Below are 25,616 nucleotides of genomic sequence, written 5' to 3' on the forward strand. Positions count from 1 at the left end.
TTCATGCGGAGACTCTCCTCATAGTCATATGCATAACAATGCATTTAAAAGTTAATGGCCAAATAACAGATCTTTATAAAAGTTCACGTTGTTGTTGCAGATGAAATAACACGGATAACATTACATAAATATTTTTTATCAGCTTAACCAAATGGGGTCGACATACGCGTCAGCGCGTTTTGCTGGATTTTTTTTCACATAGCAGCAAAATAGACTTAAAATAGGCCTACTCCGTCATTTGTGGTCATACTGTAGAATTGAAAATAATCCAAGATATTTTAAATGAACAAAGATATTTGCTTGACTGTTTTTCTACCCAATCTTCCTACCACAATGACCATTTGGAGTTCCTAAAGGCACAGAGTGTGATCTAGCAAAATGTTTGTACTTTGGGGGTCAATGAATTGTCACACCTTTAGTACAGTGGGGGGAGTGTAATAATCTGATTGGTCAGTTTGAAAGTCTCACATCTGGGTTTTAGTCACATGGTCAGGGAAAGGATAAAACAAGATTAAAACTGTTGCTCTGTCTCTTTGATGCTCTGGCTCTCTTCTTCTCTGGGTCCCTTTCTCTTCTTATTCTTGGGGCTCTCTCCTTTTGCCTCCTCTTTTCTCTCTCTCTCTCTCTCTCTCTCTCTCTCTCTCTCTCTCTCTCTCTCTCTCAGGTAAAAATTTTTCATATATGCTGGGTACAATTATTAATATAAGTTATCATCTCATACATCTATTTTGTAGCTATTTTAAGTGTAACCATAACCATATTTTGTCATTAAACCTTTTCAATTACAACTAATGTGCTAACTAGTTTTGATTTGGTATTGACTTTGAAGTGCTACATATTGCAATACAATATCGTCACTCTATATAGCAACGCTCTCCCACAAATATTAAGCTATTGTAACTGCGCTTATTTCCGTCGTTGGTATAAGTGGCAGTGGGTGGAATAGACAAGAAATGAGCAGTTTTCTACCATCTTGCTAATAACGTTTCTTTAGTCATTCGGCATTTCTTGCAGCTTGAACCACTGCAGGAATCCACCCTTACACTACAGACTTAAGAAATATGAAAAAATAAACTGTAAAATGTCTACTTTTGTATGTGTCCACTTACAATCGAAACAAAACATTGTGTTTTTGTAAAATAAAGAGAATAAACAGGGTATGCTTTCTGCCTCTCGGTCTCGTGAACTTTTTTTCTGGAGCACATCTCTAAACTTAAACAAAACTCAGCGAATACTAGTGACACTAGTCACACAGACATGAGCAATATATCTTTGTGAGCATTTAAGTTTCTGCTATTAAATTATCTGTTTCAAAACAAAAACAAATATTCTGTTTATGTAATCTGTATGAAAAGAGAGAGATGTCAGTCATTCTGATGGCAACTCATTATCTGCTAATGTGAACACGCCTACGGAGAGCGCTCGCTATTGAAACGCAAATGATCTGAGGCAATCCATGCAAACCTGTCAACGCCCACATCAGCTCGATAAAACACATCAAGTTTTATCAGATTAATGTACTTTATGTCGTCTTGCGACACTGTAAGGAATAATAATAGCGCAATAGTAATATAATCCTGGAAAAAATTTACCTCAGAAGTGCTGGTTTCGGTTTCTTTTCGAGGAGCAACGGATCCAGCTGAGGATTGTGAATAGTTATTTATTTATTCTTAAGTGCTTTGCTCTAATCGCGATATATTGTATGTAAACCGCAAAAAGACAGCCGCCAGACTAAAGTCCCCCCAAAAACGAGCGTCAAAGTTTGACGTGCTGGTGATTCGTGAACAAGTCTAATCTAAAAAAGTCTAATTTCTTAACCAGTCCTAATTAGGACATTTGGGCCTGATGGGTAAGGAGTAAGATTTGATCATAAACAGCTTGAACAACTGACTTTTTATTCTGACTGTGGTTTTTGTTTTTTTTCCTGTTTTTCTTTTGTTTATTAATATTGGTACACACTATGTTTATCTATACTTTTTGTCACTGTTTACACTCTTATTTGTGTTTATAATCAATAAAAAAACCTGGGAGAAAAAAAATGAAAATGAAAATAAAACAGGTGGTGTGCCAAAGTTGTAGGCTGGGGGTAGTTGTGGGTGGAGCGCCGATTCCACATGTAGGTGAATTTATGTCTACACTTCTGTGAAGCCCTGACTCTGCCCCAGTACAGTTTGTGTTAAGCCATCGCGCAAGTCTGGTTGTTTGATGAGAAAGAGATGAAATGTAGTTGAAATAAACGCGTTAGGAATCCGAGCAGCTGTTGCAGAGGAGGAGGACTATTATTCTGTTGAGAGGAACCATAGAGAGGAACTCATGAACAACTACGGCACAGTTTGATGTCTGGTTGACCAATCAGCGGAAAAATGGGCGTTTCATTCCCGCTCAAATGTAGAGAAGAATATTCAAGCTGATTGTTTTCAACCTTCTTATACTATCTATGTTTTCAACCCCAGAACGTAAAACGAAATATCAAGCCAAAATCTTTTTCTTTTTTTTATGATAAATGAAAAAGGCGCAGTGTTCTATATTTCTTTCAATATTAAGTAAAAAAGTGAATGTTCGGAAGCTATCGTGTTATTCCTGACAAAGCTATTATGTACTTTTATAACTTTATAACTTAAATATTTCAGTACTTAAGTGATAATGTCATTATTTTGGTCAATTCATTATTTTTTATTTATTTGTGAGTAACATTCCTCTAAAGATCACTCCAAAACAAATGTTTGCACATGGTAAGGACAGATTTATTTCAAAAAGAATTTTAAAAGTAATTCTACAGAACAATCATATTATATGACTTCAGTAGAGGCTCCCTTTGGGTTTGGGGGTTTCACTCTTCTTTGGCCTAAAACAAAATGAAGCACATTCATAAGTCATGTAAGTAATCAGTACATTTTCAAGAATAAGCTGAATACTATATGTTTCTACTCTGTAAATGCGAGAACGCATCATGCAAGAGAATTATGCAACTGACCTTTCCAGCATCACGGCTCTTGGCTCTGAGCTTGTTGACCTGAGACTCAGAAATGTCAGCACGCTCCTCAGCCTCCTCAAGCTCATGCTGCACCTTCCTCAACTTGGACAGGTGAGTGTTGGCTTGCTCCTCCTAAAGAGTAAAATTTTGACCATGCTTGTTAACTAAGCTGTGGAGCAGCAGTGATATCTCACCAGTAAATAAATGACTAATTAATTAATAATCAATGTGTAAAAATATATACATACCGCCTCCTCAGACTGCCTCTTGTAGACTTTGACCTTCAGCTGCAGCTTATCAACCAGATCCTGAAGTCTGTTGACGTTCTTCTTGTCCTCCTCAGTCTAAAAACAATTGCATAGATTTATTCTAAATATTTGACTATAAATGCATGTATGAATTACTCGATGGATTTAGTCAGACATGGTCATACCTGATAAGAGAGCTCTTTCACTCTCCTCTCATATTTGCGGACACCTTTAACAGCATCAGCTCCACGTCTCTGCTCAGCTTCAACTTCAGCCTCAAGCTCACGGACCTTTGATAGCACATAAAAATTCTCAGACAAGTACAAGTGTAGTCATTGGGAACCTGAAATAATGCTTTAATTTTAAAATAATGTTTGTTGTGATCCCTTAAAAGTTCTCACCCTGCTCTCCAACTTCTGGAGTTGTTTCTTTCCTCCTTTCATGGCCAGACTCTCAGCCTCATCCAGACGGTGCTGCAGGTCCTTCACTGTGACCTCCAGATTCTTCTTCATCCTCTCAAGGTGAGAACTGGTGTCCTGCTCCTTCTTCAGCTCTTCTGCCATCATTGCAGCCTTTTGCATTAATACAGAAAGTCATTAGATCCACATTTTTCAAGTACGGAAACATCTTTTGAAACATTTGGCAGCTACTGTTTCTCACATCAGTGATGGCCTTCTTGGCTTTCTCCTCTGCATTTCTGGCTTCCTGTACAGTGTCATCAACTTCACTCTGGACCTGAACAAGGTCAGCCTCAAGCTTCTTCTTGGTGTTCAGGAGACTTGTGTTCTACAAAATTAAAAGCAATAGTTTAACCATTTTGAAAGATGCTCTCAATTTCCTTCATTGTAAGTAGGGATTCTCCGATCAGTATTTTTGCAGCCGATCCTGATCATTCAGGCTTTACATAAAATGTAAGCTCTCTGTTGACTCCTTTCACCCTAAAAAGCATTTTTAATGATTTCACATCTAAGTGGCATACTTTTTCATGCTTGACATGATGATTATTAGAAAGTATACATGACATGTCATAAAATCATGTTCACAATCATGTCAACTGCATCTGATCCAAATTCTGTGTTGAAATCTCAAAGCAATCAAAAGTTATGGCATTTAGAACCATGGTAGCCTTTTATCAAAAGCCCAAAAACCTCTCCAAACAAGTGATCTGAGTGTTTTACTGAACATAAGAACTACTTACATGTGTAAATGCCACAAAGCATAAAAATATTTATAATAACATAGTATAAGTAACAAGCAATAAGATCCCGAATGATGACTGATGATCTTCCAGCGCTGTTTCAGCTGTGCGCTCCAATTCTATGGCACACAGTAAATCTCCTGTCAATCTGAGCGATCAAACCAATCAAAGTGCGCTCCACATCATCTCTACCCACCATACCCAAGTTCCAGTTTCCATTTTTTGAACTTTCAAATGACAATGGAAAAACTGCGTCATTATCGCGACACGATCAGATCCTGGAAGTCCTATAGCTTTAGCCAAGCAGCATGTCATGTTACTCCATAAGGATTTTCTTAAGAGCTACGCATCATGTTATGTTGTGTGGGCTCATTTGAATTGAGACAGCCTGTTCTCAATAAAGATGTGTGATTTACTATGTTTTACTGATGTTTCGCGAAGTTGCAAAACAAAACGTGGCACAAAAGCCTCATCTGTATACGGTTTACATGTTTACAACATTACTGTTTACCATTTTTATGGTATTATGTCAATAAATTGCGATCGGTTTGTGAAATTGGCCAAATTTAGTGACTACCGATAGACTATCGGCCGATACCAATCTGCGGCTGATCGATCAATGCATCCCTAATTATAAGAAACAAAATGCCCTTACCTGAGAGTGCAGCAGCCCAACACGCTCACTGGCGTCCACCAGCTCTTGTTCAGCCACTTTGCGGCCTCTCTCTGTCTGCTCCAGAGCAGCTCTCAGCTCCTCAATCTCAGACAGCATCAGAGTGTTTCTGCGCTCCACCATGGCCACCTGCTCCTTCATGTCTTCCTGTCCTCTCTGGGCATCATCAAGGTGCAGTTGGGCATCCTGAACATAACAATAGCTTTAGAATAAGCTTTCAATGTGCTTTCTGGTGACCTTAACCTAACAAAAGTTAGATTATACAAACATATTACTACATCCCAAAGTCGAACAGAAGTCAAATACCTTGAGTTGTCCCTGAACGTTCCTGAGCTGTTTCTGGGCCTCAGCAGCCTGGCGATTGGCGTGGCTCAGCTGAATCTCCATCTCATTAAGGTCTCCCTCCATCTTCTTCTTGATTCTCAGGGCATCATTCCTGCTCCTGACTTCAGAGTCCAGAGTGCCCTGCATGGATTCAATGACTCTCTGGCTGTTCCTCTTGATCTGCTCCATCTCCTCATCCTTCTCTGCAAGCTTCCTGTCAATCTCACTTTTGACCTGATTTAGCTCAAGCTGGACACGAAGAATCTTGGACTCCTCATGCTCCAGGGTGCCCTATGAAATATAAAAACAACATGTAATTTCAGAATTAAAATAATATTTAACAACACAGTAAAATGGTGTGAGCAAGAATGACATATTAATCTCCAGATACTCACTTCGGCCTCTTCCAGGGCAGTCTGAATCTCTGACTTCTCAGTCTCCACTGTCTTCTTGGCCTTTTCCAGTTCATGGATGCTCTTACCAGTCTCACCTAACTGCTCTGTCAGATCTGAAATCTCCTCTACAAGTTATAAAGAAAATATTATCAACATAAATATATTGTGAATCACTACATCTAATCAGTAAGTCGCTTTGGATATCTCGAATCTTACGCTGCAGATTCTTGTTCTCTCTCTTGAGGGTCTCCAGCTGATCCAGGCTCTCCTCATAGGAGTTCTTCATCTTGAACAGTTCAGTACTGAGTGAACGAGCCTCTTTCTGGGCACCTTCCAGCTCTGCCTGACCTTCCTCATATTTCTGCTTCCATTCTGCCAGGACCTTTGGTCCAGATATTTCAGGGTCAGGTTTCATATGTAACATGTTGAACAAAGCCCATTCTGGCCATGCTTTTAAAAAAGAGAAATTGATTGTACCTTGTCAAAGTTTCTCTGCTTCTTGTCAAGGTTGGCAGCCAAACCATTGGCTCTCTCCACATCAACCATGAGGTCCTCCACCTCACCCTGGAGTCTCTGTTTGGTCTTCTCCAGAGATGCACATTTAGAGTTTACTGCCTCAACTTGTTCCTCTGCCTCTTGCAGACGCTGAGCCAGCTTCTTTCTGTTATATTTTTTGTAACATTTAGTCAGAAGATGCATGCAATTGCACAAATTATTAACACATATAGCTTCTTTTGATGTTCATACTTGGACTCTTCAAGCTCCTCAGTGCGCTGGATGGCATCAGTTTCATATTTGGTTCTCCACTGAGCAACCTCACTGTTGGCCTTTGACATTCCCCGCTGCAGCTCAGCCTTTGCCTCCTGCTCTTCCTCAAACTGCTCACGGAGCAGGTCGCAGTCATGACGGGCAGATTGCACAGCATGGGCCAGTGCGTTCTTAGCCTAAAGGACAAAAGTCACATAATATTTACATTAATTCATTTAGCAGACACTTTTATCCAAAGCGACTTACTAATTAGCAATACAAAATGTGATAGCTTTATTGTATTACATTAGCTTTGTTGTATAGTGTTGTGTACATTTTTTTGCATTATATTAGCTTTGTTGTGTAGTAAGTGGAAATTCTGTGTTTGTTTTCATTATGCTATATTACCTTAACCTCCTCTTCAATATGCCTCTTAAGCTCCTCGATTTGCTGAGTGAAAGCTTGTTTGCCTCTGGTGAGCTGAGAAACCAGAGCCTCCTTCTCCTCCAGCTGACGGCCAAACTCACCTGTATAGATTTAAATTCACTGTGTCAGATTGTGCTGTCTCTATCAGTTACTATCAAAACAAACTCTTTGAAAGCAAAATGTAAATAAGTGTGTTTTCTTCTGATAAGACTGTCAGAAATTCAGTGCTATATATAATCTTAATACACCACACTCAGTTACTGTTGGAATGCTATTAATTTATTCAAGATTGTCATTAGTTACCATTTTCAGTCTGAAGTCTTGCTCTATGAGCACTGAGGTCATTTAACTGGCGGATATTCTCATCATTCTTGGATTTTATTTCACTAAATTGGTCCTCAAGTGTGCGGCACATCTTCTCAAGATTAGCCTGCAAATACAAAAGTCATTAGATAATTGAAAAACTTCAACATGTTATGTATTCTTTAAACATAAAATTTCCTACTTTTCCTTTGGCAACAGCTTCCATGTTGCTGGAAAGATCGTCAATCTCCATTTTGAATTCGCTCTTCTCTTTCTCAAGCTTCTGCTTGACACGCTGCAGGTTGTCGATTTGCTCTCCCAGCTCGGCCACACTGTCTGCCTGCTTCTTGCGGAGGGCACCAGCAGTAGCTTCATGCTGGAGGGTGGACTCTTCAAGATCACGACGCAGCTTCTGGAATTCAGCTTCACGCTTCTTATTCATCTCGATCTGAGCAGCAGTGGCTCCTCCAGCCTCCTCAAGCCTCTCACTGATCTCCTCAAGTTCCCTGGAGAGATCAGCTCTCTGCTTCTCAACCTTGGCACGAGCAGCGCGCTCAGCCTCGATCTCTTCCTCCAGTTCCTCAATGCGGGCCTATGGTGGAAATTAGTTCATTTGATTTTTATTGTTCAGCATTTAATTATATTGATCGTAATGTTGAAAAAATCTCAAAATACCTGAAGCTCCTTGATCTTCTTTTGGAGTTGAGCACCCAGAGATTGTTCATCTTCTATCTTGCTAAGCAGCTGACTTGTTTCAAAGTCTTTCCTGTGGGTGTTCAACAATAAGTGGTTTGCAAAACAAAAACAAAACTTAACAATAATGTTTTCAAAGATTTTATGCTTTAATTACTTTTTTATTTTCTCCTCTGATTGCTGCTTGTCATTCTCCAGGTCCATGATGGACTCTTGGGCTAATTTCAGGTCTCCTTCAAGCTTTCTCTTGGCTCTCTCCAGGTCCATGCGGAGCTTCTTCTCTTGTTCAAGGGAACCCTCAAGCTACAGGACAATGATAAATAAAATATGTTCACAGCAAAAAAAAAAAAAAGCTAATTTGATAAATTAATAACATGTTTACATTATCAACTCACATCATCAACTTGCTGCTCAAGCTTTGTCTTGGATTTGGTCAGGGTGTTGACTTTGTCCTCCTCGGCCTGAAGATCATCCAGTGTCTGCTGATGTGACTCTTGGAGGGCTTTCTTCTCCTTCGTAAGCTTGGCAATGCTCTCATCCTGAGCTGCCATTTCCTCTGTCAAGTTCTTCACCTGTGTGATTTTTGTTCCAAATAAGCTTATATTTTACACTTCATTTTCTATATCAACACATAAAACAGAGATTAAATCTAATCTTAAACCAGCTCAATCTCCAACCTTATTCTCAGTGGCATGTTTCTCCTTCTCCACTTTAGCCAAGGTGAGCTCCAAGTCATCAATGTCTTTCTTCAGCTCAGAGCACTCATCCTCCAGTTTCCTCTTCTTGGCTGTCAGTTCAGCATTGATTTCTTCCTCATCCTCCAGTCTCTCAGTTGTCTCTTTGAGTTTAGCTTCAAGCTGGATTTTGCTTTTGATCAGACCCTCACACCTCTCCTCAGCATCTGAGAGATTCTCAGATTCCTGTTAAGAAAATAGGTTGCTATATCATTGGAAACCACATTGCTCATTTTAACGTGTCAGACTGCAACTCATACTGTATGTGAAGAAAATCTCTCTTGTGTTAAATTTAGGGCAAGTTAACGAGACAATAACGCTTTAATAGTTAAAAAAAATTGTGACGTTAATGTAGGCTTTATTTGACGCTATGAATCACCCGTAGGTCAAGCCAGGGTTGCCAGATCTACGTTTTTTCCCTACATCAAACATTATTTGTAGCTCCTCCCGTCCAATAATAGACAAAATAAGTATATTCTTTCACTTTAATATATCTCGAAAAACATGCATGAATCTCAGAAGGTGTTCTGATTTCATATATATATGAAAGATACAGTATACAACTTACTGAAATCCGTATCATGACTCATAATCACTCAATCTGTTTTTCAACCGTGGAAAGATGATAAATTCGCCATGAAGTGTTTATGAAAACTACCTTATAACTGAGTTGTACAAACATTTCAGCTTTTATTTGAGTGTAAATAGCCTATTATATCTGGATATAAATAGCAGTTGAATATAATAGCTCTGTTGTTAATTTAAAATTATAATATTGTAGTGTACCAAATGAGAAGGTTCTCTGTATTGTTTGCAGCATTATTTGGGAGAGATTTTTTTTCCTTAAGAAAAATCGAATTATTGGTATCAGTACTGGCATCGGCCGATATCATTCTGAATAATCAGCTATCGGTATCAGCAGAGAAATGTATTATTGGTGCATCTCAAAAAATACTCACAGATGCTACTTGTAGCTGTAGATCATTTTTCTCTTGCAGCAGTGATACCATCTTCTCTTCAAGTTCCTTCTTTTTGGCTTCAGCCTTGGCAAGATCTTCTTTGCATTTTACAAAGTCCTCTTTCATGTTTGCCAGCTCTTTCTCAGTTTCGGCACTCTTCAGTAGAGGCTTAACCTTGTAGTAAACCTTCATCCATGGCCAGTGTTTGACATTCATGAATGAACGGATGTTGTATTGGATGGTGTAAATGGACTCCCTGAGAAAAATTCATCATTAAATGCCATAATCATTATAATTATATAAATTATAATTTGTTTCCACAGTGATTTGTTGATGTCATCTTTACTAATGACAATGCTCACCTCCTTTCCATCATCTTCACAAATTCCCTCCTCATCACGTAGCCACGGCAGAGAGCCTGAGTCATTGTGACCAGAGCAGCCAGTTTCTCATCACGCATCTCCTCAAGAACACCCAGAAGACCAGCTTTGAAGAACACCTGAATTTATGTAAAACAGTAAATCAAAAAATATTGATTTAACCTGTATAAGCTAAATGACCATGATCACCAAATCTTTTAAATTTGTAAAGCTAAATAATGAACCTTTGTGGTTCCAAATCTGTACTCGTCATGATTAACGTCGATGGATCCCAGGAGTTTCTCACTGGCCTTCTTGTTATCCATAAACTGTCCCTCTGGGATAACACTGGCATTCAGCACCTTGTATCTATGGAAGATGGGAAGATTTATCAAAATGATTTGTTGTGAAATGTAAATGTGGTGTCATTTATACCTCTGTTTGAAGTCGCCATAGAGGATTCTGCTGGGGAAGCCCTTTCTGCAGATTCTGATACCCTCCAGAACACCGTTACACCTCAGCTGGTGGATAACCAGGAAGTTCTCCATGAGACCTATAACAAAGTTTACACCATTAACTTGGTAAATTAACTTCATCATATAAATTGAGTAGCAGAATATCTGTAAACTTTTTAATACTTTACCTGGAGTCTTGGACTCATTGGGAATCAGGCAACGCACAAAGTGAGGGTGAGTGCTCCTCAAGTTGGTCATGAGTTTGCCCAAGTTCTCCTGTGAAGAATAGAAAAGGGTTACCATGCTTTGTATTTCTCTTTTTCTTCAAATACAGAAATATTGCTGTGAGGTCATCTCTATACATACCCTGAACTGGGAGGAAACAGTCTGCATGGAACCACCCTTCTTCTTGCCTCCTTTTTTACCAGTCTCTATTGAGATAAAAATACACGTATACATGCAAAAACAAGAAAGAAAGGGCAAAGCTAAATCAAAGTTTTGTTAAATAGATTTTTTCTTTACCCTCAACAACAGGTGGGTAGAGAGTAGCCAGCAGTTTGACAGGAGACTTCTGGTACAGCTGCACAGCAGAATCATTCAGTGGATCCTTGTTCTTGTCCAACCAGCCAGAAATGTTGTAGTCCACAGTTCCAGCGTAGTGAACCAGGGAGAAGTGGGCTTCAGCCTTGCCTTTGACAGGCTTTGGTTTCTGGAAAGCATTGCTCTTGCCAAGATGCTGATCATATAACTTGTTCTTGAAGGAAGTGTCTGAAGCCTTGGGGAACATGCACTCCTCTTCAAGGATGGAGAAGATACCCATGGGCTGTTTATAAAAGAATGTTTTTTAAGTATTACAATTTTAAGATTTCAAGCATAGAAATTGGAAATGAATAAGTTCATAAACCAGTAAAAACCTTCTCAATGAGCTCAATGCAAGCAGCCAAGTCCATGCCGAAGTCAATGAACTCCCAAACAATGCCTTCCTTCTTGTACTCCTCTTGCTCCAGCACAAACATGTGGTGGTTGAAAAACTGTTGCAGTTTCTCATTGGTGAAGTTGATACACAGCTGCTCCATGCTGTTGAACTGGATGAAGAAACAGAACCATTTACTGACTTCTGAATATCACTCAATGTTCCATTAAAAAAGAGATAAGAGAATCATTCTTACATCAAAGATCTCAAAGCCAGCAATATCCAGCACACCAATGAAGAAGTTTCTTTGTTGTTTTGTGTCCAACATCTGGTTGATACGAATGACCATCCACAAGAACATCCTCTCATAGATAGATTTGGCCAAGGCGCTAACAGAGTTGTACACCTGTAAGTAGAATAGAGTGGATATTATTCTGCTTCTGCAATAATTAGCCAGAATTTGAGGTTAAACACATGGCATGCTGGAAATGTTACTATACCTGTTGCACGGTCTGGCCTTTGGTCACAAACTCATTTCCGACCTTGACTCTGGGGTAGCACAAAGCCTTCAGCATATCAGCAGAGTTCAAACCCAGAAGATAGGCAACTTTGTCAGCCTCTGCAAATAAAAAAGTTGCACAAAAATCCATCCCTTTTCTTGCCATGAAAACTAAATGAAAACCACCCTTTTCTTTGTGAAAATAGAAATAAGGATCTCTCCATTCAAAGCACTGCATGTTATGACACATATTAGTACAATTTAGTCTCACCCTCTGTGCCATCAGGCTCAGCCTGCTCCTCACGCTGCTTCTGCTTGAACTTCATGTTGCCATGATGAAGCACAGCTCCAGTGAACTTGTAGATTCCCATTTTCTCCTCATTAGTAAAGCCCAGAATGTCAATAGCAGTCTGAAAATTACAGAGAAGAATGCACTCTAGGATCTTTTCTGCCATATAAACATACAGTATGTCAATATTCAAATGACTCACATCAGTAGCAACCAGCTCCTCTTTATCATCAATGCTGGCCACTGTGATCTGACCCATACTGCACATAGGGTAGTCATAGGGGTTGGTGGTGATTAGCGTCATTTCTGTAAAATACACAGATTTTTAGAAACAGTGTCTTACAATATTATCTGGCATTTAACACTGAATGAAATGTGTGCACCTACCAAGCAGCTCAGGCTTATGGTTGGTCATCATCTGGTAGAAGATGTGGTAGCCTCTCTCATCTGGAAGCTGGAATGTCACTCTAGACTTCTCCAGCAGATCTGTTGAGAGAATGTACTTGAGTCACAATCATCTGAAGAGTGACAGATCAAGACAAATGTTCAGGATGGATCAATTAAATCGTGTCCACCTACATGTCTCAATGTCAGCACTAGCCAGTTTTCCAGTGGTGCCGAAGTGAATTCTGATAAATTTACCCTGTTTGAAACAAAATGGCACAATACATAAATAATCTCTTTATAGAAAACTCTGTATAGAAAATTCCAACACAACTGACTAACTTTATTGTAAATAAAAAGTGGTTTACTTACAAAACGAGAGGAGTTGTCATTTCTCACAGTCTTGGCATTACCATAAGCCTCAAGCAGAGGGTTGGCAGCAATGATCTGGTCCTCAAGAGAGCCCTGTGATGTTTGAAGGGTTTTCAGTTATTTTCTATTTAATGACTAAACACTATTTATAGGCACTTCACAAATTCACATATCATGTGAGATGAGTGTAAATCACCATCATTCAAAATAAAATGTATGTAGTTTTATATATCATACCTGCATTTTGCCAGACGTCTCTTTCTTCTTTTCACCACCTGCCACTGCAACTGTGGCAAAGTACTGGATGACACGTTTGGTGTTCACAGTCTTTCCAGCACCAGATTCTCCACTGGTTTATGAGAGATTATAGAAAACAGAAGTTTAAAAGACATGTAGACTTTTCAAAGTATATTCAGAAGTTCATTCTTAAATTCTGTTTTGTAAATATCTCCATATAGATTTGCCATTTACATTATACTTTCATTTTTGTCATGGTCTGAGATTAAATGAAAAATACTTACGTAATCAGGACAGACTGGTTTTCTCTATCTGTTGATTGTAATGTGTAAAATATCCGATAAATATTTCTTATATTAACATCATCAAATTCACCTTAATGAATTCTATAGAATTCAATTCCATAATGTCTTACCAGTCAGCATGAACTGATATGCGTTGTCAGAGACAGAGAAGATGTGGGGTGGGGCCTCCATACGCTTTTTGCCTCTGTAGGCAGACACCACTTCTGCATCATACACTGGGAGCCACTTGTAGGGGTTCACAGTTGCGCAGAAGAGTCCAGAGTAGGTCTGAAATGAGCAGAGACATGGTCAGATTGCAACAACACAGACCAATGAACTTAAATGCTTTTGTTTGTTGTTTCAGAACTTACGTAGATCATCCATGCAGCATAACGCTCTTTGAGGTTATACAGCACAGAGGCTTCATTGAGATGGGTCATCATGGCCATGTCCTCAATCTTGTCATACTTGGGAGGATTCATTGGGTAGACGTCATCTTCCTTTACTGTTCTCTCCTTTAAATTTGATCAATTAGATATTAGATATAAAAGAAAACAATGTAATAAGTAATTTAATGAGCATCTACATTAAGTAGAAATTAAAACTTGCCTCCTGAGTGTCAAGCAAAACAACTGTGGCTTTGCCACCGTCTTTGCTCTTGATTGTTCCCTTGAGGTACAACTCTTTGGCATCAGCCACATAGCAGGCAGTCTTGGCATCAAACGGTTTGCTCTGAGCCTCAATTCTCTCCCTCTCAGGCTTACGAAGGTAAATGGCAGCCTTGCCATAAACGGCCATCTCAGCGTCCGTACTCATGGTGGCAGCTTACTAAAATTTGGATAAGAAACATTGACATGCTTATTGAATCAATCAAATAAGTACTGATAATCAAACATACTGTCCACAAACAGTATTCATAGAGGGTCTCATGTGGTTAAGGTCTTTATAGAATATTAAAGTGAAAAGGCCTATTCAAATGTAAAAAGTGTGAACACAATAGTCCTTAATTTATGGCGTTTCTAATTAAATCATCTGTCACAATATGCATTTTGTTGATACATTATAATACATAAAAACTGCATTAACAAATGAAACTAAACTTTTTCAACACTTGTTTTTTTGTTTCAGTTATGTACCACATGTTATATGAGTTGTATACCACAGTGTCCATATTTATAAAAAGAGTCCCACTTAAAATCTTAAAAAAAAGTAATTTATCAATAAAAAAAAACAGCACATCTACGATAAACTAGAGTCTACATGCATCTGAAAACATGGTAATATTCAACCACGTCTTTTTAATGCAGTAATGCAGTGTGTTGCTACCACCTACCTTCCTCCTTTTGAAGACCAGATGAAATTTTAACACCCTGTAAAGGAATTCAGTTAAAAAAAAACTACATTTAGGCATATATGGTAATAATATCTTTTTAAAGACTTTTTCTGTCATATCAATTCACTTAGTATAATCTCATACTAATAACAACATCAAATGCAAAGTATTTCAGCTTCTTACCACAAGCAGGAACTCCTCTAGGCTCCTATGAGACTGGCTGTGCTCTCCTCAAAACTTATATTGAGGTCAATTTGCACACTAAGCAGAGGCTATAAATGGATAAGCTTTAGAGACCTAATTTATGGTAAGAAGCTACACCTATTCTCAGTCATCAACAGATATGACATCATTTTACACATCAGTTATAGGTATCACATACATTTGACAATGCAATAGTTTGATAATGTGTCTGTAATTTAAATAAATTACATGATAGTCATAGTCATAATCATATATATATTTTTAATTTACATATTTTTAAATATCTTTTTACATTTATACTTCATAAATATTTCATTTTTAATTGATTGACAAGAAAAAAGAAATCTATTGATTTTAATTTGTGAGGAATTATTTTCAGTTGCAGATTAAATTGGAATAATATTCAAACAAACATATAAAGACACATTTGATATCTAATATTTTATAAGTCAAGCACGTATAACAGAAATGGCCATATAAGTGATTGACTGCATGGAAGATCGCCATCCAAGCTGTCTCATAAAAAATACCATAAAAGCTCCCTCCCAGTGTATGAGTCTAGTGTCTATTTATATGTTTTTGATGGGTAGACTATATTGCTCAATGAGGGGAAAGATTCAGTGATTTTTCCATTTGCTTTATCGTGAACACTGCTGTGTTTCCATTTTTATTTCTGTTTATTGCAATGTTTCCATATTTTAATGTTAGACATCTTTAAACTTAATTAGAAGTACAATAATTTGGACTCATTCAAAGTTTATACTTTAACATGAATTTTAAGTTAACATGGAACAAATGACAAAGTATTGTTGCAATTAGTCATCACAACAGTAAAGAACATCTAACCTCAAATACCAAAGATATTGTCGTGTATGAATAAAAGGACCTAAAGGATTTTTTTTTAAATCATTGCTCATTTTAAGGTTTTAAAGACTCACTTGTATTTGATTAAAAACACTGAATTCATCTATTCAATCTTACATTTCCAGCATCACAGCCGGAGGCATTGCTTGTAGGGGGAAAGTTGGGAATGAGTACAAGGGGCCCAGAGCTTTACATAATATTGACAGTAACAAATATACAATCAGGATAATAACATGAACAGGCAGACAGACAGTGATTATATCACATACAAAAAAAAAAAAAAAAAAAAAAAAAGACATGCGTGCAGATCTGGCGCCAGCCAAGCGCTGATGAGAGGGCGTCTGAAATACCGAGAGGGGGCAATCACCAGATATGCAGTGTATATAAGGCCTACACAATCACGTTACCACAGCACGACAACACCACCAAAATCAATGTATGCCTGCTTAACCCACATGCTCAGCTCATTGCGACCCGTTTAACGGAATATTACGATTAAAACAACCTGAACCGCTACAAAGACAATATAAGGCTGACAACTGCGACTAATTATCAAACATTTTAAATCACAAGCAAAATATTGAATCGTACCTTTAGCCTCAGTAGAGCTGCAATCTTCTCTTCGATGAGTGAAACCTCCTCAGCAGTAACTCTTTCAATTCGTCTCTCAATTTTCTACTTAGGTCATTTTCAAATGCCAGCTGGATCAAATGTGCTTTTCGTCTATGCAACATGCTGCGTCTGCGCTCAGAAAATACATTCTTCAGCACTGAGAGAGTTCTCGCACATAGCAGTCGAGGCCCCAAATGTTAGTGCGTGTTTTAAGGCAGTCAGCACCACTGGCATGGCTTGGAAAACGCTGGAGTTATTTGAAAGAAGTTTGAACAAAGTCACTTTCTCATCCTGGCCTGTGCACAGTGTTTGCCAACACTGACGTGCAACGGTGAACTGAGACTCCACCATTTTGGTGTTCGTTAAATCCAGTTGTAGTTGCACTTTCCCCGCATTCAAAAAGTTCTCACAGGGTCCAGTGCATCCAAAGCTTCCATGTAGTTGCTATTACATTCGCTGAAACGCACGGACATTTCTCCCAAAACGGAGTCAATAATGCTAAAAAACTGCCACTTGCACTCCTGTTCAATGTTCACTTCACGCTGACCAACCCTTTCATCCACAATGTAGTCTTGCAGAGTCTTACTGGGCTGTCGCAGCCATTTCGGAGGGGCAGGAACCGCATCATCTGCACCTACTTTTAGCCCACAGTTTCGCAAACTCTGCATCTGATCATAGACTTTCAATGCAAGAAGCGCTGCCAATGAGCCGAATTGCCGCCAATATATCCGTTTGTTCAGCTTGCTGCATCCTATTCGGTGGATCCATCAGGCCCAAAACTTTGTATATCACACAGGCAAGAAATTTGAAAGTCGGTTCTGTGATGGCCTTGTGAAGTCCAACAGGTTACATTTTTACATCAGCACCTTTTCTTGTGGTTGTGATTTCATTCAGATAATCCACAAGCGTGTCGTGCGATTTCAGCACCACGGACACCGTCTCAAGGTGTCCAGTCCATCGTTGATCCAGCAGCCTTTTAAGCTTCTCTCCCTTTTACTGTGCAGCTACAGTTGGCTTTCTCAGACATTTTTTAATTTTACAATTTTACAATTCTTGCCAAGGTGTTTTTCTTCCCAAGGTGCTGCATGTACTTTTTCATTGCTAAGCTGCAGTGTTAATTTCGTTAAGGCAAGGCAAGGCAAGGTAAGTTTATTTATATAGCACATTTCATACACAGTGGCAATTCAAAGTGCTTTACATAGAAGAAATTAAAGTAATAAAAAGAAATCAGAATAATTAAAACATTTTAGAAAAATAAAATACAGTACAGTAAACAGTCGGACGCACAATGGCACAGTGCTCATTCAGTAAATGCACAGCTAAACAGATGTGTTTTGAGTCTGGATTTGAGTGTGACTACTGTAGGAGCACATCTGATCTCCTCTGGAAGCTGGTTCCAGCTGCGGCTGGCATAATAGCTAAAAGCGGACTCGCCATGCTTAGAGTGAACCCTTGGTATTTCTAGCTGATGTGATCCTAATGATCTGAGTGATCTGATGGGTTTATATTCAGTGAGCATATCTGCAATGTATTGAGGTCCTAGGCCATTGAATGATTTATATACCAGTAATAATACTTTAAAATCAATCCTAAACCTAACTGGGAGCCAGTGTAAAGACCTGAGGACTGGTGTGATATGTTCATATTTTCTGGTTCTGCTCAGAATCCTGGCGGCAGCGTTCTGTATGAGCTGCAACTGTCTTATGGTCTTTTTGGGAAGGCCAGTGAGGAGTCCATTACAATAATCCACCCTGCTGGTGATGAAAGCATGCACAAGTTTCTCTAAGTCTTGTCTGGAAAAAAAGCATCTAATTCTTGCAATATTTTTATGACTACTGAAACTAAGGTCTGACTCTAGTGATTTTTCGTTGTTTGACCCCTAGAGTGGTTAAGGTATGCGTTCACCTTGAGAACTTCATCTTTGTTTCCAAACGCAATGACTTCAGTTTTGTCTTTGTTTAACTGAAGAAAGTTTTGGCACATCCAACTGTTGACTTCATCAGTGCATTGGCACAGGGAGTCAATGGGGCTGAAATCGTTAGGCGATAGGGCTAAGTAGATCTGAGTGTCGTCTGCATAGCTGTGGTAAGCAATTTGGTTCTTTTTCATTATTTGGCTCATTGGGAGCATATACAGGTTGAACAGGAGTGGCGCAAGAATTGATCCTTGAGGGACTCCGCATGTCATGGATGTCCACTCAGACTTATGGTCTTCTATACTCACATAATAACCTCTCCCTCCTAAGTATGACCTGAACCATTTTAGGACTATCCCAGAAAGCCCCACCCAGTTTTCCAGCCTGTCAAGAAGTATGTTTTGATTGACAGTGTCAAGTGCAGCACTGAGGTCGAGTAGTACCAGCACTGATATTTAGGCAATTTCAGTATTTACCGAATATCGTTTATTATCTTTATGAGCGCTGTCTCTGTGCTGTGGTGCGGTCGGAAACCAGGTTGAAAATTGTCAAAGTATCCATTCGAGCATAAGAATTTGTTCAGCTGATTGAAGACAACTTTTTCAATGATCTTGCCTATGAAAGGAAGATTTAAGATCGGTCTATAGTTGCTTAATATGGTCTTATCCAGATTCCTCTTTTTCAGGAGGGGCTTGACAACTGCAGTTTTAAGGGAGTTTGGAAAACTCCCAGAGAGAAGTGAGGCATTTACCACTTTGAGAAGATCTGCTTCTAAACTGTTTAACACACTTTTGAAAAAGGATGTGGGAAGTGTGTCAAGAGCGCAGGTTGATGTTTTAAGGTGCTGTACGGCTTTTCTTCCCAAAATGTTGCCATCAATTTCTTTGAAATCAGACATAGTAACTACATTCTCAGGTGGTCTGATCTGTCTGACCCCAGCGCAACTCAAGGATGTGCTGATCACCTTTCTGATATTATTGATTTTCTCAGAGAAGAAAGAAGCAAACTCACTGCACTTGTTTTTTGAGAGCATTTCACTGGGAATCTGGCTTGGGGGGTTTGTCAGTCTCTCTACTGTAGCAAAAAGAGTGCGTGTGTTGTTTAAATTGCTGTTTATAATATTTGAGAAGAAAGTCTGTCTAGCTTTGCCTAGTTCCATATTGAAAGCATGGATGCTGCTGTCTTTGTAGATGTTATAATGGACTACAAGTTTTGTCTTCCGCCACATGTGCTCTGCTTTTCTGCATTGTCTTCTCATATTTTGCACTGCTGTTGAGTTTCTCCGAGGTGCTTTTTGTCTGCCACTCTTCTTCCTGACTTTCACAGGAGCAATATCATCAATTACAATTTTAACTTTTGAGTTAAAAGAATCAAGGAGAAAATCAACAGAGTCAGCAGATATGCTTGGTGTTAAAGATATAGCCTTCATAAATAGTACACTTGTATTCTCATTTAAGCATCTCTTCTTGACAGACACTGATCTAGCTTCAATGGCAGGAGAGATCAATATATCAAAGAAAATACAGAAATGATCGGACAGTGCTACATCCTTAATAACAATCAGTGAAATGTTTAGACCCTTACTGATAAGTAAATCTAGAGTGTGTCCACGATTGTGTGTGGGTCCATGTACATGCTGAGTCAGATCAAAAGTTTTTAAAACACTTTTGATTTCTTTTGCCATATTGGTTTCTGCATTATCTATGTGAATGTTTAAATCTCCAGCAATGGCAAAACAGTCAAACTCTGAGGTAATTGTTGATAACAGTTCTGTAAAATCCTCAGCAAAGATTGGAGAGTATTTTGGAGGCCTGTAAAATGCGTGTAGCACCTTTTAACACAATACCCAGATATTCGAAAAACAGGTAATTCCCAAATGATATTTGCTTACATTGATAGATATCTTTAAAAAGAGCAGCTAGACCCCCACCTCTCCTACCCGCTCTGCAGACACTCATAAAAGTAAAATTAGGAGGGGATGTTTCATTGAGGACTGTTGCACTGCAGCTGTCTTCTAGCCAGGTTTCCTTTAGAAGCATAAAATCCAGGTGGTTATTAAGTTGCTGACTAGAAGTGATTTATTTTTAAGTGAGCAGATGTTTAAAAGTGCTAACTTTTAGTGTCCCCACATCAAGCTTAGTTTGACGTGTAATAGGCACAAGATTAGTTGGGTTTGCTGTACGGCTATTGAAGGCCTTAGACTTTCTATCTTGTAATAGATCAGCAATAGAGAAAGATACAGGCACACTGGGTTCCCGCTTGTTCTGTAAACATTTGAGAAAGTTACTGTTATCATAGCGGGGACCCAACACATATCACAAAGCACAGTTAACGAAAACTATGACGGAAAATGTTCGTTGAAGACCTGTTTTTCCCTGACTAAGACAAGACGATGAGAACACGAAGAACACGTTTTTTACCCGGTCTTTTCAATAGTATCTGGCAACCATGCGCGCGCACTCTCTCTACTCTGCTGAAGAAGCACGGATGATCTGAAAACACAGTGCGTCTCATCGCCATGCCTCCAGGCTGCCTGCACAGTCCCTTCAGACGAAGAAATGGATGACATGTTCTCTTTTAAACTTCCTGGTCACACTAGTAGTGACGTCATGGCTGTCGCCGGCCAATACGATTGCAGAGATTATACTGAACTTCTGTCATCAGTCATGCTGAGGCGTTCCCCAAAGTGTCTCAGGACGCAGTGTCTCGTTCCCTGTTCTCAGGGAACAAGAGTTACAGTCGTAACCTGAGACGTTTTTGAACGATGGTGCGCAGAGAGATGAATCCTTTCGTTCTTATGCTCTGTATCAGATGTTCTCTGCTTTCTGCAGGAACTATAAGATAAAGGTAGAGCCTTTTCAACAGTAAAAGTTCATCTCAGCTTGTCATTTGGGGCTGGATTCAGAAACAATAAGCTAGCACCCCTTAATACAGTATAACGATTTATGAGGGTGTGAGACGGTTACTTTCGGTCACTAAGTCTCTGATCCCATCCTGGGATTTATCTGTGGTTCTGGAGATATTCTTCTAGCCCCCTATTGAACCATTAAAGAGTATTGATTTACAGTGTCTTTCTTTAAAGACAGCTTTACTGCTTGCTCTCACTACATCAAAGCGGGTGAGTGAATTACACGCTTTGTCTGTACATTCTCACTGTATGCGGTTTTCAGTGGGTGGATCGAAAGTTACACTGAAAACTAATCCGGAGTTTGTTCCTAAAGTCAATGAGACATCAGAAGCACACCTTTTTCTACATCAGAAGAAGAGCGGTTAAACTATCTGTGCCCGCACATACGTGCAGAGGATGAGTTTGTTACGAAAGAGCAGTCCACTCTTCGTCTCTTGTGCTGACAATTATAAGGGGGGACCCATTTCGTTTTACCACTCTCTCACTGAGTGGTAAACGCGATTGTAATGTGTTACAAAGACGCAAACGTTTACAATATTTATCAGGGCTTCAAGCTCACTCCAGGAATGGTTACCTCTTGGGCACTGTTCAGGGGTGTCTATTTAGGACATTTGGAGCTGGGCATCACCCCAAACATTTGCGAGATATTATAGACTGGATGTGACTGAGCCATCTCTGGTCATCATTCAGTGCTTGGTGTGGGAGCATGTGATACATCATAGTACTCCACACGTGTCATTCACTGTCATTTTTGTATTTCAGAAAAACACCTTGTTGCTTGCTCATTATAGGGTATTATATTATAAATGCATGCATTATATTATAAATTAATTAAATTATATTATATTAAATATAATAATTATAATATATATATATATATATATAATATATTATAATATGATATCATTTAATGAAAATGATACATGTGTTAGGTTACAGATAGCTTTTTCCAGGTATTATATTTACTTTTTAGATCTCTGGATCATCTGTAGAGGCTTAATTGTGCTAACTGGAAGGCTAGTTCACAGAATATTGCAATAGTCAATAACATCAGTCCAGGGTGGAAACTTTAGCAGAAATGTTTGAGCGAATGCATTCAGTAAACATGAGAATTAAATTTTATGAAACCTTTTGAACTTTTATGGAACCTTTAAAAGTTCAAATTTGGTTTCAAGACACTCTTGATACTCAGCACACATGTGATGTGAATAATAAGGTTTAATGTAATCATATAGATCCAATATTAGTGTTGTACTAGTGTATCTTGTTGAAAAATCACACAAAGGCTAATTATTTGCTGAAATAAACAGTTTTATTAAGAAAGGTACTTTTACATTAAACATTCATATTATATGACTTTAATGCTCCTTTCAGGTGTTAAAGATTCATTCTTCTTTGGCCTGGGAAAGAAGGAAGAGTTAAACATTAGTCTTATTAACAAAAATGTTCTTCACTTTACATAATGAAGAGAATACAGATGTGCAAATGTCATACAGGATATGTAACATCAGCAAAATGCAATTATTATAGTTCCACTACTACTTCTAAGAGGTAGTTCATATATTTGGATAAACAAGTTGAATAAATAATGCAAAAAAATCTACTTAGTCTAACCTTTCCAGAATCACGGCTCTTTAATCTGAGCTTGTTGACCTGAGACTCAGAAATGTCAGCACGCTCCTCAGCCTCCTCAAGCTCATGCTGCACCTTCCTCAACTTGGACAGGTGAGTGTTGCCTTGCTCCTCCTAAAGTTGTTTTTTTTAATATGGTTCATGTATCACGTTTCATCAAATTAGCATTCCAATATAAATAATTACAGTGTCAAAATGTTCTATTCGATTTTACATACCGCCTCTTCAGACTGCCTCTTGTAGACTTTGACCTTCAGCTGCAGTTTGTCAACCAAATCCTGGAGTCTGGCGATGTTCTTCTTGTCCTCGTCAGTCTGCAAAAAATACACATTTACAAAATGAAGCATTGATCCTTTACTAAAAATAGGCATTGTTAGTGCATACACTATTATACAGGCTCTTTTGTCTGAACAAACTTGTGAGGAATATGGTCATACCTGATAAGTGAGCTCTTTCACTCTCCTCTCATATTTGCGGACACCTTTAACAGCATCAGCTCCACGTCTCTGCTCAGCTTCAACTTCAGTCTCGAGCTCACGGACCTAAAGAACATATTATTTTTATTCAAACAAATCATAATATAACATACTTCACCTTGCCCATATCATAACTATAAAGAGGCTTACTCTGGACTCCAACTTCTGGAGTTGTTTCTTTCCTCCTTTCATGGCCAGATTCTCAGCCTCATCCAGACGGTGCTGCAGGTCCTTCACTGTGACCTCCAGATTCTTCTTCATCCTCTCAAGGTGAGAACTGGTGTCCTGCTCCTTCTTCAGCTCTTCTGCCATCATTGCAGCCTTTTGCATTAATACAGAAAGTCATTAGATCCACATTTTTAATGTAAAATGTATGTAAGCGTCTTATGAAACATTTGGCAGCTACTGTTTCTCACATCAGTAATGGCCTTCTTGGCCTTCTCCTCTGCATTTCTGGCTTCCTGTACAGTGTCATCAACTTCACTCTGGACATGAACAAGGTCAGCCTCAAGCTTCTTCTTGGTGTTCAGGAGACTTGTGTTCTACAAAATGGAAAGCAACAGTTTGAACATTTTGAATGATGCTCTCAATTGCCTTAATTTCAGGGAAACAAAATGCCCTTACCTGAGAGTGCAGCAGCCCAACACGCTCGCTGATATCCACCAGCTCTTGTTCAGCCACTTTGCGGCCTCTCTCTGTCTGCTCCAGAGCAGCTCTCAGCTCCTCAATCTCAGACTGCATCAGAGTGTTTCTGCGCTCCACCATGGCCGCCTGCTCCTTCATGTCTTCCTGTCCTCTCTGGGCATCATCAAGGTGCAGTTGGGCATCCTGAACATAACAATAGCTTTAGAATAAGCTTTCAGTGTGCTTTCTGGTGACCTTAACCTAACAAAAGTTAGATTATACAAACATATTACTACATCCCAAAGTCGAACAGAAGTCAAATACCTTGAGTTGTCCCTGAACGTTCCTGAGCTGTTTCTGGGCCTCAGCAGCCTGGCGATTGGAGTGGCTCAGCTGAATCTCCATCTCATTAAGGTCTCCCTCCATCTTCTTCTTGATTCTCAGGGCATCATTCCTGCTCCTGACTTCAGAGTCCAGAGTGCCCTGCATGGATTCAATGACTCTCTGGCTGTTCCTCTTGATCTGCTCCATCTCCTCATCCTTCTCTGCAAGCTTCCTGTCAACCTCTCCCTTGATCTGGTTTAGCTCAAGCTGGACACGAAGAATCTTGGACTCCTCATGCTCCAGTGTACCCTATGAAAAATAAAACAACATTTAAATATGAGAATGAAAATACACACAGTGAATACAACAACACAGTATGATGGTTCTAGCAAGAATTCCATATTGATCTCCAGATACTCACTTCAGCCTCTTCCAGGGCCGTCTGAATCTCTGACTTCTCAGTCTCCACTGTCTTCTTGGCCTTTTCCAGTTCATGGATGCTCTTACCAGTCTCACCTAACTGCTCTGTCAGATCTGAAATTTCCTCTATAGAGAGAAAAACATATAATATGTATCATAATGCACATGCATTAATCATATGTGCTTACTTTTTAATGTTCACTGAGAATTAGAACATTTAAAGGGATAGTTCACCCAAAAAATGAAAATGTTATCATTAATTAATTACTCACCCTCGTGTCATTACAAACCCGTAAGACTTTCGTTCATCTTTGGAACGCAAATGAAGATCTTTTTGATGAAATTTGAAAGTTTTCTGTCCCTCCATAGACCTCTACATAATTGATTCTTTGACACTTCAAAAAGGTTATAAAGAGATCATAAAACTAATCTATATGAATTCAGCTCTCAGATTTCATCAAAAAGATCTTAATTTGTGTTCCGAAGATGAACAAAAGTCTCACGAGTTTGGAACGACATGAGGGTCAGTAAATAGTAAAATAATTTTCATTTTGGGTGAACAATCCCTTTAAGTTTTTTTTCTAATTTAACGGTTTCATTCTTACGCTGCAGATTCTTGTTCTCTCTCTTGAGGGTCTCCAGCTGATCCAGGCTCTCCTCATAGGAGTTCTTCATCTTGAACAGTTCAGTGCTGAGTGAACGAGCCTCTTTCTGGGCACCTTCCAGCTCGGCCTGACCTTCCTCATATTTCTGCTTCCATTCTGCCAGGACCTTTGGTGGAGATATTTTAGGATAGAGTTTGTTTAAAAAATGTTGAACAAAGCCCATTCCAGCAATA

At 39.0% G+C, this 25,616-nt stretch overlaps 1 protein-coding gene across 1 annotated transcript in view; it reads right to left on the reverse strand.

The window, feature by feature from the left end:
* Nucleotides 1–2,725: 2,725 nt before the first annotated feature.
* The window catches only part of LOC311284773 (uncharacterized protein), a 32,421-nt gene continuing 9,530 nt past the window's right edge, over nucleotides 2,726–25,616 (reverse strand). The window contains 49 exon segments of the mRNA XM_084399985.1: nucleotides 2,726–2,845; nucleotides 2,975–3,106; nucleotides 3,223–3,318; nucleotides 3,408–3,512; nucleotides 3,624–3,794; nucleotides 3,883–4,008; nucleotides 5,076–5,279; nucleotides 5,400–5,708; nucleotides 5,813–5,937; nucleotides 6,029–6,194; nucleotides 6,290–6,473; nucleotides 6,560–6,756; nucleotides 6,968–7,086; nucleotides 7,289–7,415; nucleotides 7,491–7,880; nucleotides 7,964–8,054; nucleotides 8,139–8,284; nucleotides 8,377–8,553; nucleotides 8,659–8,901; nucleotides 9,675–9,930; nucleotides 10,037–10,173; nucleotides 10,279–10,402; nucleotides 10,469–10,586; nucleotides 10,677–10,764; nucleotides 10,855–10,986; nucleotides 10,988–11,311; nucleotides 11,403–11,573; nucleotides 11,658–11,807; nucleotides 11,902–12,020; nucleotides 12,172–12,310; nucleotides 12,392–12,495; nucleotides 12,577–12,675; nucleotides 12,769–12,832; nucleotides 12,946–13,038; nucleotides 13,183–13,294; nucleotides 13,467–13,494; nucleotides 13,598–13,754; nucleotides 13,838–13,981; nucleotides 14,076–14,290; nucleotides 22,690–22,702; nucleotides 22,917–23,048; nucleotides 23,153–23,365; nucleotides 23,369–23,476; nucleotides 23,561–23,731; nucleotides 23,827–23,952; nucleotides 24,035–24,238; nucleotides 24,359–24,667; nucleotides 24,780–24,904; nucleotides 25,384–25,549. Coding sequence (XP_084256111.1) covers nucleotides 2,831–2,845; nucleotides 2,975–3,106; nucleotides 3,223–3,318; nucleotides 3,408–3,512; nucleotides 3,624–3,794; nucleotides 3,883–4,008; nucleotides 5,076–5,279; nucleotides 5,400–5,708; nucleotides 5,813–5,937; nucleotides 6,029–6,194; nucleotides 6,290–6,473; nucleotides 6,560–6,756; nucleotides 6,968–7,086; nucleotides 7,289–7,415; nucleotides 7,491–7,880; nucleotides 7,964–8,054; nucleotides 8,139–8,284; nucleotides 8,377–8,553; nucleotides 8,659–8,901; nucleotides 9,675–9,930; nucleotides 10,037–10,173; nucleotides 10,279–10,402; nucleotides 10,469–10,586; nucleotides 10,677–10,764; nucleotides 10,855–10,986; nucleotides 10,988–11,311; nucleotides 11,403–11,573; nucleotides 11,658–11,807; nucleotides 11,902–12,020; nucleotides 12,172–12,310; nucleotides 12,392–12,495; nucleotides 12,577–12,675; nucleotides 12,769–12,832; nucleotides 12,946–13,038; nucleotides 13,183–13,294; nucleotides 13,467–13,494; nucleotides 13,598–13,754; nucleotides 13,838–13,981; nucleotides 14,076–14,290; nucleotides 22,690–22,702; nucleotides 22,917–23,048; nucleotides 23,153–23,365; nucleotides 23,369–23,476; nucleotides 23,561–23,731; nucleotides 23,827–23,952; nucleotides 24,035–24,238; nucleotides 24,359–24,667; nucleotides 24,780–24,904; nucleotides 25,384–25,549 — 7,464 coding nt within the window. The 3' untranslated portion in view covers nucleotides 2,726–2,830.

Source organism: Rutilus rutilus (genome assembly GCF_951802725.1).
Source record: "Rutilus rutilus genome assembly, chromosome: 25".
NCBI lineage: Eukaryota > Metazoa > Chordata > Actinopteri > Cypriniformes > Leuciscidae > Rutilus > Rutilus rutilus.